Source organism: Phasianus colchicus, chromosome 4 (genome assembly GCF_987193195.1).
Source record: "Phasianus colchicus chromosome 4, bPhaCol1.hap1.1, whole genome shotgun sequence".
Classification (NCBI taxonomy): domain Eukaryota; kingdom Metazoa; phylum Chordata; class Aves; order Galliformes; family Phasianidae; genus Phasianus; species Phasianus colchicus.
The window spans coordinates 4620645-4639123 of NC_143439.1; the positions used below are offsets into that span (position 1 = coordinate 4620645).

Sequence of the window (18479 nt, forward strand, 5' to 3'; positions counted from 1 at the left end):
AGGGGGAGCATTCTTGCTAGCTCCACTAAAACAAAGCACTGAAGTATAAAATGTGAACAGAAAAGGAGCAAGGCATCCTCTGTTCCTTTTCTTTCCAGAATACAAGAGAAGCCAACCAAACAAAAAGCTCACAGAAACAGAAAAGCTGGAACTACAGAATATCTAGCAGCGAGAAACCAGTGATGAGAACCACGACGAAGAAATTTTTATGCACTTTTGAAAGTTGAGAAGAATACTACACGTCAACTGTTTCAGATTTTTCCATTCTGAAACCATGCTTCAGTTTCTGTTCTCCCCTTGCCATGACCAAGTTTCAGAAATTAATGCTGAAGCATTAGCATTGAAATGAACACACAGAATAGGTCTTGATCATAAACTCACAGACTCAGGAGGTAGGTGTCTGCCTGTCCATCATTTCACCAAGGTCTTTCCATGACTAGAACAAATTCACCTAATGCAACATAAGTTTATGCTCCAGCTACTGAAAGTTCAACCCTATCTCACAGAGCTCTTGGGAACAAAAGAACCAATAACCAAGGGAACACAGATATCACAAAAGTCATTTACAGTAACCAGATTGCATCCATGCTCCACCACTTGACAATAATAGATATTAGCCCTAGTGTTTCTATAGTTGCCTTTACTGCCTCATAACACGAGTGTTCCCTCAAATCAGAGGACAAAATATCCTATAGGCTATTTTAAATGTAATAATACTCTTGTGGCTTCTGCTGTTGTATTTCTTGGCTGATTAAATGGCACTTTATAATCATCTTTTAGGATCTTCTGTCACTTACACTTTGTGACTTTTCCTGTCACAAAATTTATAGAAAAATTTTCCCCTCTATTTAGTGGAGAATCTTTAAATCTTTCTCAAACTAGCATCACCATCTCAAGTTGGAAAGCTTTCAGGACAGAGCAAAAAGTTTTGATTGCACTAGGTCCTTCTGTGTGTGATCCCATTTGTGTACATACCCAATGTAAAGCTGAAAGAGCACATAAAACACAAGTAAACCAGGGAAATATTAAGTCCTAAATAATGTTTTTAGTTCATTGTTCAGACTTTCTCTCCTGTCTTGACCATCTGGGCCAAGATCTCTTCATCAGCATCTCAAAACATTACCCTGGTTGAGCTGATATTCAGCTCCACCTTTGACACATGTCACATTGGATGATGAATGCAAGCTCAGATTGGCTGGTCAAAATATTTAGCAGACAGGTATATGTTTCAAAAGAAAATGGCAGGATATTAGACCTTATTTTTGTGTTGATCACAGACCGCCTTTCCTACCTCAGCTAAATGATTTCAGAATGTCTTTATGCAAAGTGACCCCATCACTAAGTGGCTTCATAATGTCATATAGGAGTCTGCATACCTGGTATTTAGAAAGTAAAAGCAGGTTTGTGAACTGAATTAGTCTGAATAGAGCTGCACATTTTTAAGTGGCTGATCCATTATTTTCCAAAGCAAACGGGAACAATTTAGTAAATGCATTGGCTTGATACCTTCATGGGTTTTTGAGAAAAGAGTTTTTGTGTGTTATAAAAGCTTTCAGAATGATGTAGTCTGATTTAAGTCCCTGTCTGCAGCCAAAATCCTGTACAGCTTCAGAATACCACTAATGTCAATCAGGCTCAACATACGCGTTCAAGATGCTGCCCATACAGAACACAGTTTGACTCTATTGCCTATGAAACACAATTGCACAACTTCAAAGCTTTGTTTGTTTGTTTGTTAGTTTTTTAAATGGGAACTACTTCGATTAGATAACTTTTAAATCGCTTAAAAAGCAGAAGGCTGTCACATTAATATCTGCAGATAAGTTAATGTTTTTGATAACTAGTGTTATTCCAGGGTTCTTAGTAAAGCAATAAACACTATATTAACTAAAATAATAGCTTCTCTGGGTACACTTAACATTCTATAAGTTTTTTTCCATATTTTCCTTCAACTTGTCCTTCTAGTGCCCTAGCTGAAATTAAAGAACATCAAATTCTAAGCCTGTTTAACATAGAATAGCAAAGAATTAATCTTTATAATGAAATAACTCCGTACAGTGTTGTCTTTGAATCATTAGAGGATTTGCAGATAGTATCTTGTGAATGCAAACAAGATAATCATACAAGCAAAGATACCAAATAGCCCTTTTCCCAAACACTAGTGGGCATGCATATTCAACGAAATGCAAATATTGACTTTTCTGATAGCAACTAGATCAGATTGCTAAAGTGTCTAATGGGACCCCGTAATCCCAGTGTGAGAAACAGTACTGACCTTCACGCTCTGTATGGTTAGCATGTAGCTTGCTTGCATTTATGATTCCCCTAACCTCTAAGCATTTGACACAATTGGAAGAATAAAGTAGACGTGTGGAAAAGGGCATTCTCAGACAGTACCAAAAAAAAAGCTTGAAAGAAAGTAAAAGGCCTCAAGTCTCATAATATGTCTCCAGAGACGCAAGGGTAGGAAGAAATGGCATTTGAAACTGACTGCTTATAAGAGGGTACATAAAAAGACCCATTTTTTCTTAATGAGTCAGGAAAGAGGATCGTAACAGGGTCACACGCCTGAATGCTTGGCAGACAGTATGACCAGCTCGTATGTTAGAATATGCAGACATATTAAAACCTTCCTTCCTGTTCTGAAGAGCACTGTTCCCAACTCAGCGAATACAGTCACGTGGATAGTTGGTTTCTGAATGGCTCAGTTTACCAAGAAACTTAAAAAAATAAAATAAAATAAAAAAATAGACAAACCAAATTTTAACTGAGAAACCTCTATACAACCACTACCACAACTATCTGATACCGATTTACATTTCCAAATCTTTCCTAACCTAACACTTCAAATTGAAGCAAAAATAAAGAAATGGGTAGGAAGAACCTCAGCGTTTTCTGTTAATTTGCAGTAAATGACAGGATACCTTCAAAAGCACAGAGACAGTGCCACTCCTCATTGTAAACAGGTAGGGGCCTAAATTCATTCGTTACTCCAGTTCCCCACTAAATTTGCTAAAAACCACAAATCTAAAAGCAAAACCCCCATTTATCCATGGCTCAGTACTGCCATTTTGTGTTTATTTCTGTGAACGTAGATATATTTCTATTAAGTTTGCTCCCCTATGTATTTATACAGAAGTATATTGAACGGCTTTAAAAAGGCAGTTTAAGGAATACAAATATTTTAATAATACTGTATGACTTATGCCAATTTCATTTCATGATTTGTACAACTCTGCATGCTGCTTTTATTTTGAGATATTAATGATAATTATAAATAGTAACAAGATTTCTCAGTGTTTCTGGGGAAAGAAGGTCAGGTTAATGCTAATTAGATCAGAGTGCAAGTGGCATAAAGGATCCTTTGGGCACAGAAATTATGATACCAGAATATTTTAGTGGATTTTTTTTCCCCCGTTTTAGTTCATTCTTAGTGTGCAATTATCCTTAAAGCTACAAAAACACAGCTTTCACATTTTATGAGGAAGAATCCATGTGTGCTAATTAGAATCTCAGTGGCACTTATAATACAAAGAGGATTTTTGTGGGCTTTATTATTTGCTGAAATTCTTTATTATTCCCTTCCTCCTGAGAGCCTTCATTTAGTCAGTTCTATGAAGAGTTTTACAAAGCTAAGGAAAATGCTTGCTTTATTGTTCAGAGATTTATTTATTTTTGAGTCATAATAAAACTTTCTCTTAAATTCCTATTCAAGCAATGCTATCATTGATTTTTATGGTATTTCAAGAGAATTAAAATACCAGAATGTAACCGACTACCAGTGTGCCAACATTCACAATTATATCTGTGTTCTTTGTGTATAATTTGAATTCAGAGCAAATTTGAACCTTACTAATTCAAGTTTTTGTACTGAGCCCTGGCCTGTATTCTAGCCATTATTCTAGACAGAAAGCCAAATGCTTAAAACAAACCAGCAGTTTTTAGCCAGTATATAGCACAGGGAACTAGATTTTATATACCAGAAACTCCAGCAAGCACGAAGAAGATAAAGCATCCTACTACATCATTTTTGGATGTTTTTTCCAATAGAACAGTAGCTATGTAATAATTCTTTGTCAAATCATTTAGATTATTTAACCAAAACTTCATTAGAAGAGGTTACTCATCACATGAACTGTGTGGACGAAAATCTTTGCCAGGTTGGAGAAACTGATAAACAGGTTTATTTGGCTATTTTTGACCTAAATAGACAAATACCTCCGTGGCAGGGCCTTGGAGAATGACAATTTGTTATTACTTCCTGTGAAACTGGTTCTTCTTTCAGTAACTGAGCAACATAAAATTTGGCAAGGCTTACTTTCAACTTGCCTTTTTCTTATCCCATGAAGTCCATTCCTGCTTGGACCGTAAAACTGAAAGTTGTATTCTATTACTGCCAAAAAAAAATATATATATATATATATATATATATAAAGCACCTAGAAGTGAATTCAAATATTTGATCTCTAAAAGCTTTGGAGGTTCAAAAGCATATTTCTGTCCTTGGATATGCAGAGGAGGATGTATATTGAAGCCCTGCACATGAGGAAACAAAATAGCCTGTTCTCTCCTGAGAACACAGCTTACTTTCTGCATAATCAAAGATACGAATGAATAACACGGTATGAAGAACTAAGAAAAGGTTCACACAAGGGGCAGAGTTGGAAAAGCAGCACGTAACTTTCAGTCTTCCATTCTGTTAGGAAAACAATTTCTTGAATTTTCACATATAAAAAACTGTAATCACTCAAGTAGCCATTCTCTGTATTATTTCAAGACTGAATTTTATATGAAACATGAACATTTATGGATGCAGCATGACACTATTTAAACCTCATCTGACATGAAGTTTATACTTTCTATTCTTTTCCTCTCTCTAATAGAAATACCTTCCTTGATAACGTTAAGAAATCTAGAGTTTCAAGTCACGTTGGCTACTCAAGTCATCAAACAATTGATTTTTTCCTTTGTTATTTCAAAATTACAATCATGATTATCACATAAAAAAAAAAGTAACTCTAGTTTCTTGAAATTTCTACCAACAAATTTCATCTCATTTTCACTATAAACTTGAAAATCATTCAATTATTTCAAAAATATAGAGAGATCTATAACTTAGTAATTCTACCAGAAATTTCTCGCTAGGACAGCAGCTGCCTTCATGGCATGTTGTGACTTTTAATAATTCACATGGACTTAAAATAACAAAAAACACAATTTTAATTTCTAATGGGTGTTAACAGTAGCTAACTCATATTTGCATTTTAACAAACATTAAAAAAAAAATGTATTTTCAAAAATGCCCAAAATTCAGATGATTAAGATAGAAAGCTGGACAGAAAACCAAAAAGCACACACTCACTTCTTATATATGCATGCAACTGAATAATCAGAGGTTTTCCATCTTTTTATACAAAGAGCTTAAATAGCTACTGTGTACAGTACAAAAGAAATATTCGATATGCTTTAGTTTGACTAGAGATATTAGAATTTTAGGCTATCAACTGATTAACCAGTGTTTCAATTAAATTACACTTTAAATACTTGAATGGATTCTAGTTTTATTCTGCGGAATATTTACAGCTAGCCAACACCTACATGGTCCAAAAAGATTATCTTTGCAGTATACAGTTGCCTCATTTAAAGCCCATTAGTGTTGCTTTGTACTGGAATTATTTTCTTAAGAAGTTGTGCATAAATGAGGAGCAGTTTTAGTGCACATCTTCTGGGGAAAAGAATGGCTGCCTACCTAGCAACATGCCTTAGTTTAGGAAAAGATGAAAATAAAAGGAATACACTATAACTGTTTTAAGTACTGAAACAGGGATATTTCTGTAATATTAAGAGCTACAATAATTTGTGTAATGCCCATGGGATGTTGCTTATTCATATATCAAGGTACTAGATCATTAGTGTGGTATCAGATAGGCAGACATATCTGTACTAACAACCAACTTTTCTTTCTGAAGATGCTTACGTTCTTCACAGCAGGAATAATGGTACGGAATCATTTTCATATTTCTACTCTGTAGACAAAACAGCAGGAAACCACTGCTGTTCATCTGGGAAGAAAGCACTATTTCTTTTAATAAAATTCTTGAAAACGCTTCTGGATCAAAAGAATGGGAAAAAGGGAAAAAACAAAGGATAAAGTTACATTAAGTCGTGACAGAATAGATTTTGAAAGGTTATTTTTACAGCTGAGGGCACTTCAGTTTACATCTAAGAATTAGGTTTTCAGGCGCTCATGGAGCTATTTACATTTTAAGGATCAAAAATTTAAAAGGAGTTTATCAAAGAAACCTATATTTATATTTGTCTATTGAAAAACAGAAAGACATTTGATCAACAGCAATCTCCAGTTGGGATCTTCTCAGAAGAGGGTCTATTAACCACATTTAAACACATAGTTAAAATAGATGCATTCATTCCTTGCAAATTCTCCTTAGAAGCATTAGACTTCTAAGCATAATCAAAAGAGGCAGCTGGGTCCACCCTATATGATAATGTGCCATCCAGCTTTATTAATCTGACCTTTGGAAATAAATGAGAAATTTAATACTGCCCCACCATAATTGTTAGTGGCAGGCATTTTAGCAGTCTTTAATTTGCACTTCACTTTAATATCTGCTTTCAGTTATGATGTAAATGTTAACAGGATCTGACACTGCTAATCGTGTTCCTGTGTCTGAAGCAGTGGCAAAAGAGTGTGTTTGGAGTAAACTGGGACGTGACCTTAACGGATAATGAAATGCATCAACCCTGGCTCTGCAAAGAATAAAACAAAAAAAAAATGAATGCTGTAATTGTTTCAATTGGCATCTGAGTAATATACAGTGCTGCAATTACTGAATAGGCCTGAGGATGTGGGGGAGTACAAATCATATTCACCAGACTCATATTTCAAGGTTACATGAGTTCTGACTGTCTTTTCAGCTGACTGCAAGAGATATATGATACAAAATATTATTCAAATACAGTCAACGGCATTCTAAAGAATTCACAGCGAAAGCAAAAATTCTGTTTTTCAGATGGTATGAGTAAGAAAATCTCTTCTGCATAACACAAATCTGTTGTTCTTTTCTGCACAAGTGTTCTTAAAGGTTTTACGATCCATAAGCAACACAGAAAAACAATCTGCAAGTCACGTCGATAGCAATCAAACTCGTGTTGTAAGCATGCAATAGAAGGTAATGTAGTACTTGAATTTCAACAAACAAGCAAAAAAAATAGGAAACAGCTACTTACAGGTATCTACTGTAGAAAAACATAAATTAAGTAGTTTATTTCTGAAATAGCAGTATGTATGATCTGTCTTTCGAACATTCTGTACTCCTCTCAGAATTCACTTTTTCTTTTAGGACAACCATCCCTGGCCTTTAAACACTTCTGTATAAACAATCCAATAGGAAATCGTATAGGAAATTGTATTTACTGGGTTGTTTTGGTTGTGGGGTTTTTTTTGCCTTTTTTTTTTTAAGTCTACATCTAAAAATGGATGCTTACAAAGCTTTTGAAGACCTGTGTGGGTTTTTAGAAGGATCTTTATCTTTTTCATTGACATAAATATCAGACCTTTTTCCTTCTTTAGGAAAAATTGTATCTTAGAAGGCTATTTTAGATCAGCTTATACTAAGATTATGCTGAGATCTGATAAATTGTTATATGGTAGAAGAATAACAACAAATAATAAAAGCTGCTTTTCCTAAAATGAAACCTTTGATTCTTTAACTATTACATTATATACTTATTTACAAGAAAAATGTTTCTAATGTAACTGCTTTACAGCAGTTTCTAACACTCAGTATTCTTTCTGAAAATCCATTCCAAAATCTTTTTGATTGGTAAGATGTGAAAACTATCACACTTCAACATTCAGCAACCTTAAGTTGTTCTTGCTCTGGTTCTATTGCTTCCAGTCAGAACAATCACCTTCTACATCACAAGTACAGTGAAACAACTTGCCTCTTCTGGCTATTATATATCAGTGTTAACGTAGGTTAACCAATGCTGCAGGTACAAAGCCAGGAGAGTTCTGAGTTTCACAAGCAACTGCCTCTTTTACATTGTCAGAGTAATATTTCTTGTGTAATCAAATCCGTATTTGCTACACACGAACAACTTGACATGCATCCCCTGCAAACACTGCACTAATGATACTATTATGAATAGTATGGCATCCAGGAATACTTCATTGTACCGCTTTCTCTTTGAATTCAGTGCAGGTCTTTGGTGCACAAGAGCTACTTCAAAGTCCTTCAGAAGCCATTTGTGTTTCCCGTGCTTCTTTCAAGGAGAAGGAAGGAAAGCAAATGTAATATCTTTTTTTTTTAAACAAATCTACTTCAGAGTATATTTTTTTTTTGAAGGAGGCTGTTAAAGGCATAAAAGAAACCTAATATATGAAATTACATAGCTTTTAGCAACTTTAGTGAATTACAAACTCAGTATCAGTAATAAAAGATAGACTAACTTAGAGAAAGTAAGATTCCCTGTTTCATTTTCTCTCTTCACCCTACACTAGAAGGAGCATAAAAGAACTCTCCAAAACACTTGCAGTTGCATTCAAATTAAGTAGTAGCTACTTTCACACGGGAACTTCTAAAAACTCTAAAAATGGTAAAATTTAGGAAAAAAAAAAAATCAGACAGCTAGTCAAAAATAATTTGCAGGTTACACTATTATAATTCAGACTGCGAACGTATTTAAATAAGCAAAGCTTCCATTCATTCTTTGAGTGACTTCTCTAAAACTGGTAGAGTTCGATAAGGAAGGAATCTGTACTGCACTGACTATTCAGGACTTTTTTCTTTTTTTCTTTTCTGATGCTGAATCCCTTCTCTATCTATTTAAGTGAAGGTTTTGTGCACCTCAGAAAGAAACTTGATGAATACCGCTGTGCCTATTTTCTCCAGTCTACTTCTGAAGGTCTGTCTTGAAATAGATTTCACAAATTAACAAAATGTAACCTAAATTTAAGGTGGACATGGATAAATTAAGGAAAAAAAAAGATAATAGTTACCAATTTCCTGCATTAGCTCTACAACACTACTACATACTAGAACCATTATATCTGTTGTTTGTATAGATATTTCATTTTGCAGAATTATTTCCTGGAATTTCTATTCCTCTGAATATTTTCCTCTGGAATAGCATGAATGTTACACATGAAATGAAAAATAAATGTAAACGCTCATTTTTTTCTCCCTAAAGAAAATCAAAGTTAGAAAAAAAAAAATCTTTGTATATTTAACTCCTAAAACATTTAAAGGATTTCCAGATACATCTCACCCTCAAGTAGCCCTAGCTTAGTGGCAGAAATAATGACTGCATTGCAATGCAAAAATATGCATTCAAGAAAAATTACAGATATCTTGTTATTCCAACACATTTCTCAACAGGCAGGAACTACTGAGATTTTTTTTTCATGTGGCTTAAAACAATTTTTCAGACTCATTCTAGCTACTTGGTTTTCTAGTTAGCTTTTTAGTACAAGTTCTTGTCAGGGCAAAAGACTTAAAAAAAAAAAAATTTGTAGCCAACCAACATGAAATTAGTAGCTCCTCAGCTGAATTGTGGACATAATATGCACTGTAATCAGTTAAGAAATTCTACACGATGTTACTCATCCCTAGATGCCACCATACACATTTAACAGCACTGTCTGCTAGTTTTTGTAAGACTATGGACAGGAAAAGTAAATGGAGAATTTTTTGAATGGGAAGTGGAGCTGCATTTCTTATGGCAATTCTTAACAGACAGAAGGGATGAGAATTTGAGCTGACTAGGCACTAGAGGAGAATGGAATAGGATGCAAGTGTCAGTATTGGCTACAATGAGCACAGAGAATCCTCAAACCACCTCTTAAAAGTTCATTCAGCTAAATCAGAACATAACAATAAAGAAAACATTTGGAAAAAAAGGATATTTAGTAGCTTCATTCCAATGTGAAGTACACTCTTAGACATACATTTACCAACTTGCCTGCTATTACATATACTCTCTAAAATGCTATAAATTTTTATGATATGTTCTGGTCTACCAGAACAGAATTACTGCATTGTGACAAATGAAAATATGAATCAATTCATCCAGTAGGACTGCAGTTCAGATTCAAACCATATTCCCATAACACTGGTCTGCTGAAATACAAATTTAGAATCATGTGTTCAAGCAGACCCGATGATTCACTGGATACATACAGTACAGAAAGCAATGAAGTGGATTCTTTTCCATAGTTAATCGGTTTCACATAGCATAAGATCCTGATGCCATATATTCTCATCAGGATATACCCAGTTTTCTTCAGTACCAAAAGCAATACCAGACTGCCATACTGCAGAATAGACAGTTTGCTCACCCACAGGCATGTGAAAGTATCCTAAGTTACATTGACACTCTACAAATTGGTTGATATAATTAAGGTCTTGCTGACTCTGTCCCTTAAATTATTTGCATTCTGAACAGTATTAAGCTTTTTCTCCATCTTTCTTGTCTGATGTTTACCTGGGTATAGAAAAAAAGACTACAGTACTAATCTGGAAACCCAGACAAAGCCATAAGTGCTGTGCAGGTGTGTTGTGTTACTTTTTAAGGAGCAAACTACCAGTAAGATGGGAAAGCAATGCCCACATGGTATCTCTTTATTTTTTGGTAGCTAATGAAAAAAGATCATAAAAGATACATACATTTGTTAATATCTAAAAATCAGGGTAATATGTTCGTAATAATAAAGTACTAAATTGTTTTCAACCCATCAGTCAATAAGGATTTCATACTCACATTATTAAGGTAAGCATAAAGTTAGAGGGATTTAACTGAAAGCCTGGGTTATAGTTGTGGTCAGTCAATATTTTCCTGCTCAGTTTTGGATGTTAATGATGTTCAAAACTCAGATCAATAATTGCTAGCAAAAATTTAAACAGCATTCTGCACAAGTAGCCCCTAAAGCACTGCTAAAATGAAGTACAACCACATAAATTAATATCATTGGAATCATTTATGTATATATGTCATAGAATCATAAGGTCTGGGTAGGAATCATAGGCCTGGGTTGAAAGGGACATTAAAGGTCCCAAAGTTCCAAACTCCCTACCGTGATCATTTTCAAATGTTATCGTGACCTTGTGTTTGTTTGCTTTCCAGATCTTTTCCTGGAAAAATGCATATACCTTTCAATAACTGTTCTTGATGTTGCTAAAATGACTGGGCGAAGATAGACAAGTTGTACACTGATATGATACCTGACAGAGTATTACAAAAAAATGATGACCAGACTCTCAATCTAATTTCAAAATTGTTTTGGAGGTTTTTCGTCGTAGTAGATTTTCAGTGGTTTTGTTGTTATTGTATCATTTGGATATTATTTTTTTTATACATATATTACACAGTGCTTTGCTATACTGAAATTAATACGTAGTTTTTAAGCCAACACACTGTTGCACAATAATTCAAAATAATGGGGACTAAATTTTTCCACTAATCATCCAAACCATCACTAGTTAAGTGAATTATTTTGTGACAGTGTACTGTAAATGTGACTCCATGCTTTCTCTTGAAAATGATTGAGATGACTTTGAAGTTTGGAAAAAAAAAAATTGTTAAGTGTCATTAGTCAATTTTCTGATTCTTATGATTTCTACCTTAAAGTTAGGAATATATTCTATTAAAAGTATTTCAAATTCTCTGAAGCTAAGCATAAGCTAGGAATACTATTCTGCACATGGCTTACAAACATACTTTCTAATATTGCCAGACATATTCCCTATTTATCTTGAAAATATCTTTTTTATCATCCTCTATGGGAGTGGAATAAAATGATATTAATTTGCGTGCAGGAGTTATGTTTGGAAAAGAGAAGTAAGGAAGGCCGAATTGTGATTCCAAACCAGCAAGGTGATTGTGTGCTGTTACTTCTTTCAAGTTAAAGACATGCTTTTTGAGAACCAAACTAGTAATTAAAATATTTTTAGTATTTATTAAATGCTAAATAAATAAGCATTATCCAAGTATTCAAAATTTGAATGCATAGTAGCTTATACAAAACACTCTCTACCTCTAAATTTCAAGTGCTTATGTATACATATACATTAAGATTATGTAAATAAAGTTTAAAATGTTTAAAAATTCATACGCTGTGAAATATTTCATATTCTTACATGGTTAAATAATCTTTTTCAGATTTTAGCACCCTACCTTGTTCACACTACTGTTATTGAACAGAAGGCTTGTGTTTTATCCTGATGATAACCATTTTAACACAAAGAAAACTCTCAAAAGTATAACAAAGTTTGCCATCACACAGTGAAATTCTAAAATATCTGTGTTGAATTACTTTATGTAAAAGCAGTTTCTTTTTTCCTAAACAGCGTATAGAATCTTCTGTTATTTTTTGCAGTAAGGAAAAGAATACCACAGATCAGAGAGAGATTAGATCGGTGTTAGAATAGGGAATGTTTGAGTACTGGCTTCTATTTTGGTGTGAATGACTTAGTGGTTGACAGCAGAAGTAACAGATGGGAAAAACAATTGGGTCAGAAAAACGTCAAGACAAAACCAAGCACTGCAAAAAACAATAACAGCATCATTAGTAAAACATAAGTAGAAATCAGACTTATTTTAAAGTGGTAGATGAAGTAAAATAAGTAGGCATTTATAATATAAGAAAGATACGGAATGATGCCCATTACTAAAATATTGATCCTTGAATTCTTCTACAATACCCTCATCTTATAAAACACACAGTCCCAAAGAACTACTGAATAACAATTAGATACGGGAACACGGATATCAATAGAAGTTATAATGCACACCAGAGTTTCATTTGGCTAGCCTGTTTAGCATGAGCTGCAGCTGTCCTCCAAATTAAGATGACAACATTCAATTTCAAAGTTTCAGAAGATTTCAGGATGTGCAAAAAGCATTTTGCCCCCTAACTGTATTTAGTAGCTGCAAAATACAGAGAGCATAAGGAAAAAATCATTGCAACCTACACCAGGGAACCTGCTTTAGCAGAGGGTTGGACTAGATGATCTCCAAAGGTCTCTTCTAATCCCCACAATTCTGTAACTCTGTACGTGAAAAAGTGGGATCATTTTTCTAAAGCCTGCCCTGCGTGCTTATGAATATTTGGTAACTCTTCCAGACCGCTGAAGTCTCCACGTTGAATTGTCAGCTTAGGTTGCATGCGCAGCATGCAGGAAGTTCAGTTGATTAAAACTTTACTCAAGAGATGTTACAGATATAACCACAACAAATTTTGTGCATCTGAGTAGCAAACTCACTGCCGACTGGGAGATGATGAACATATCCCTTAAAATAGTTTGATAGTTTGCTTTTGCTCAGTATTGCTAGCAACTACAGCCATGTTTATTTGATTAGTTAACAGCTAATGAACATGATGAGCACTCCTAACTAGCTCATAATTGGCTCCTACTTTTAACTGTTCCTCCCTGCATAATGACCATACACCTAGACAGAGTAGGGGGAAAAACAATCGAACAGCATGATGATATAACTTTGTAATCACAAATGTCCATAAAAAGTCACATTTCAGTCCCTTTCTTTGTACGTATAAAGTTTGCAATTCCTCAAATTTAACAAATCTCTCATTTTTGTGATCTAATCTCAGTTTTCATAACCTTTTTATGTAACTTATGTTAAATCATAAAGTTATGTTTTTGAACAATACATCATTGGTACACTCGCAAAACTTCAAGGTAATTTACCCAATTACTTCAGAAAAGAAAACTTAGTTCAGATGCTATTTAAAATTAAAGTTTTCTTTTTGGTTCATCATACTGTGAACATTCTTCAAAAGAAGGACTTACGGTCCTCCTTGAGATGATATAAATTACATAACCAAGAAAAACACGACTGTACTGAGACCACACAATCATCAGATTTGGCTTCCCTTTAGATGCCTGTGTGTAGCTTCAGCGTGAAAAAAAGCGAGGAAATAGAGATTAATGAGTGCTGTGATATAGACCAGTGAATTAAGAACAGCTAACACAGGTGATATGATTATGCATTGTTTTCCAGTGTAATAAAAGAAGTAGGCTAGTTTGTCACTTAACTCTCTCTCAGGAACCTTTAGCATAGTATTCTTTTCTTTTCTACCCTCCCTTTGTTTTCATCTTCAAAGTACTTCATAACCTACCTCTATAAGCACCTACAGTATCAAGACAACATTCTGTGTGTGTGACAGAAATTTCACATTTCATTATTTGCAAAACAGACTTAACAAAGAGACTTGGGTGTTCTCTCTCTTAGCAAACATTATACTAGAAAGACGCACGAAAGACACATCTGGGTTTTGGAACATTCTGTTTTATTGATACAAGGCTGTTTCTTTAATCCAGATATTCTGTGTAGTGCACAGAATAAGCTGTAGTGAAAGTATAAAGAGACTTGGGAAAAAACCACAGATAACTACTTTTGTAAGGCACCCCACTAAGGGATGCGATTCATTTGTGAATAAATTGTAATCACATACAATTACAGATGAGCAGAATGAAAAGCTAAAGTGACTGTACCAATGTTTCTTTAAAGTATACCAAGCTTTCACAGTCTAGTTCACAAATACAGTAAGAAGATGGAGTAAATCCCATATAGAATATAGCCGTCAGCCTTGTTTTTCCTCTCTCCAAGTTATTTAAAAATGGTTCCTTAGACATGTACATTTTATCCCATCTTCCTGGATATATTTTTGCCATTTCAAATACCAAACACTTAGCAATCTTATATACATGTTTTGTTATTACTAACAATGAATGTTTGATTTTTTAATAGCTACAAGAATCACCACACTTTGAAAACAATTGGCACTTACCTTTACTTCTTGAGCTCTCCTGATTCTTTTCCTGCTGCAATTAGAAGAAAAAATGTATTATTTTAAGTTATAGTTAGCATGCAAATCACAGACACACAGGTTCAGAAGAACTTATAGTTTAGTTCATCCTCCTTCCTGTTCAGAGATGTCAGCTGTACTGCAGAAAGATTATTATACTTTTTAAAATCCCCTACTATTTTTCACAATGACAGTGATTGAGCACCAGAACACACTACCCAGAGAGGTCATGCAGTCTCTGTTACACTACATCTATCTTGGGAAATATTCAGAATTCACCTGGCTAAGACCCTTTCCAATGTGATGTTATTCTGAAGTTAGACCTGCCTTAATCAACTGGTTGAACTAGGTGAGCATCTAGGTGACCATATGCCTAATGATTCCATGAGTGAGGAGAGGTGTCCAGAATCCCAGAAGCAGAGTTTAACTGTTATCAGAATTAGAAAGTTTCATCCCTTGTTGTAGAGATACAGAGGTATCCTATACCTTTTTATGTCTCAGTGCTATAAAAAGGGTCTGATTTTAACCCAGCTGACAAAATGGCTGCAGGACACTGACAGGAGAAATGTTTGCCAGCCTGGGAAATGCAGTCCTGGCAGCTCAACCTTCAGCTTAGTGAGTCAGCAAGGGAACCAAGGACATCCCTGAAATGCATTTGGACACCAGAGTGCCAGAGATGTCCTGAAGATACTATTGGTAAAAATGAAACAAGCATCAGAGGAAAAACTTATGACCTCAGCCTGGGAAAGAGGAAATTGGCCTGAAAAAGTGGATATTGATGTGAGAAAGTTTAGTTTAAAGAAAAGAAAATAAGAGACATAATCATCTATTGGATGTCTTAAGAGGAAGACCAAAATTAACAGCAGCTATTGGTTTCCTGAAGTGATCATAGAATCATTAAGATTGGAAAAGAACTCTAAGATCATCCAGTCCAGTCATCCACCTACCATCAACACTGTCCACTAAACCACATTCCTCAGCATTCACATCCATGCAATTCTTGAACACCTCCAGGGATGGTGACTTCACCACCTTCTTTGGCAGCCTGTTTCAATGCATGACCACTCTTTAGGAGAATTTTTTCCTAAAATCCAACCTGAATCTCCCCTAGCACAACTTGAGGCCATTCCTTCTCATCTTTTCTCTGTTACCTAAGAAAAGACATCAACACCATTTTCACCACGACCTCCTTTCAAGGAGTTCCAGAGAGCTTGTTGTAGAGATAAAGAGGTATCCTATACTTCTGTATCTCTACAGAGTAGAGTCTCAGTGCTATTAAAGGGGTCTGATTTTAACCCAAATTGAAGATTTCCTCTATGAGAAACTTCCTGTGCTGCACGTGCTCATTTCTATTATTATTTTTTTCTCCACAAACAGATGGAAGTTTCACTGGAACACTGGATTAACTCCATGATATTGCAACATCAGCTCTGCAATGCTCTACACCCTGGGAGCTGTATCATCTTTGAAGTGAGGCTCTGTCCTTTACTTTGGGGCCTTCCAGGACCTATCTCTAGAGGTTTCTCTGAAATCAGTTTAGACTCTGTGAGATCAGTTTTCTTAGTAGGACTTCTTTGAGTCCACTGTGGCATAGACCTCCCTTCTGCAATTGGTTTGATACATTTGGTACAGCTGATTTTACAAATATTTATAAATGCACACAATAAGTACAACATAGATATGTATAACCTAACATAAGTATACTTCCTGTTATTGTATTGGTAAGTTTGGAACCTACAATATACATGCATATTCACTGCTGTAGTGTTTTGATAGGTTGGTTAAACCTATAACTCTATACTAATTGCTGTATTACTTATTTTACTATGTCTAATTGCCTTCCTACTAACCCTAATTGCTGCTACTACTAACTAGTAATATTTCCTCAATATCTATGCCAGATATACATGCTTCCTTGTAATATTTATAATAACTTGTTATATTTATAATAACTTGTTCAAATGCAACAGCTGCAGGCACAAAAACAAAGGAAAAAACCTACTTACTTTCAGAAGACCTCATGTACATAGGCAACTCCAGTGAGATATTCTCATCTCCACTGCCAACCCTTAAATGAGGTCTGGGAAGGGGTGAATCCTGGCTCCACCCCTTCCAGTCACTCAGGTACATTCAACGCACCTAAGCTCCCCTGGCTTGGCCCTGCCTTCCCACCAGGTGCTCTATCACTGGTTCAAGCACTGACTTAGCATTTCTACTACAACAATACAAGAAAAAGCAATGTGAACATGAGGCAGCAATCTGTGAGTCAGACTCCGAGCTGAGATGGAGAGCAAGAGCATTGAAACTGACCAACCTGATCAATCACAGGAGGCACCATAATCAATTTTAGTTGTCCCTGTAACAGGATGAAAAATGAAATGAATGTCACCTTACTTAGAACAGAAGAAAGAGGAGGAGGAGAAAGTAGAGAAAGAAGATCCAGTGGAACAGTAAGACTGTTACATATTGCCCTGTGGCGTTACCTTCATGACCAGGGAGAAAATATGAAGAAGTGACATAAAAAACCCACTCCTGCACTTCAAGCATGGGTAGAAGAATTACAAGACAGATCAACTACAAGGTGAACTTTTTCAAAACGGTGACTGCTCCAGTTGTTGCGGGACATGGCAAAAGCTATAAGAACAATGGAGATAAAAATAGAGGGCCTCTGCCCCCAGCAAGGAGGGGAGGAAACCACTGACACAGCATTAAACTGAACAGTGAGGCAATCTAATTTCCTGTTCTAAAACAATATGGCAATGTTCCTTTCAACCCAATCCAGCAAATCTGCATCAATGCATGTTTTTCTTTTTCTCCTGTTGTTTCAAAACAACAAAGTGGGTCAAAACCTGCACCTATCTGAAAAGCACATCTTCAAAACATTCCATGTCTACATGAAATGCATTGGTCAGATTTAAAGAAAAGAAAGAAAGAAAAACCCACACATACTTCTGTTTTTATTGACTATAAAATGTGAGCTACTTGATTTTAAAGCTTTTTCATAAACATATCTAATGTTTCCTGAATACAATAAATGGTATTCCTTGATTTTAAGGTAAATCTAAAGTACTGATTCTCATGTCATCCCAGGTTTAGCCATGCTTAACTCCTCTGACATTTCTTTTTAATCTCTAGTCAGTATTTGGTTAAAACGATCTAGCCAGTTCTTCCTTTTAGTCTTCACAAAGGAGAATATTTTCCCTTTCATTTCCTCTCTTTTCAGAGGTCACAGAGCAAAGCTCAGACTTTGGTCTAACAAGCCAGAGGAACTCAGAGGAATTTTATTCTTGTTCAGCAAGATGGACTTATTAAAAAAGAAAAAAATGTGGCAAGAAGTCAGAGTTATGTTAGCATTCAGACACTGCAGCATATGTGCTCAGAGGACACTTTGTCACCCCATGAGCCTGACTGGTCTAATTTATGCTTCTTCCATTCTTTTAGTCGTAATTATAAAGAATGGAATGTTTTTTTCCAACAAAGCTGCAAAGCCTGTATCTGCTGCTTAGACTACAATAAGCAGATTTTGAAAACTAATCCAGGCACTGATTACAAAAACAATGTAGCCTTGTAGGAAAGCAATCCTAAGAATCCTGATTTCAAAGATGAAGAGAAAGGATACCAAAAAGAGGAA

At 35.2% G+C, this 18479-nt stretch overlaps 1 protein-coding gene across 2 annotated transcripts in view; it reads right to left on the reverse strand.

Moving 5' to 3' along the window:
- FSTL5 (follistatin like 5) overlaps positions 1-18479 on the reverse strand; it is a 245214-nt gene that overhangs the window by 184874 nt on the left and 41861 nt on the right. For both annotated transcript variants that reach the window (XM_090138465.1, XM_090138464.1), the window contains exon 3: positions 14831-14864. In XM_090138465.1, coding sequence (XP_089994591.1) covers positions 14831-14864 — 34 coding nt within the window. The remainder of the gene's footprint in view (positions 1-14830; positions 14865-18479) is intronic.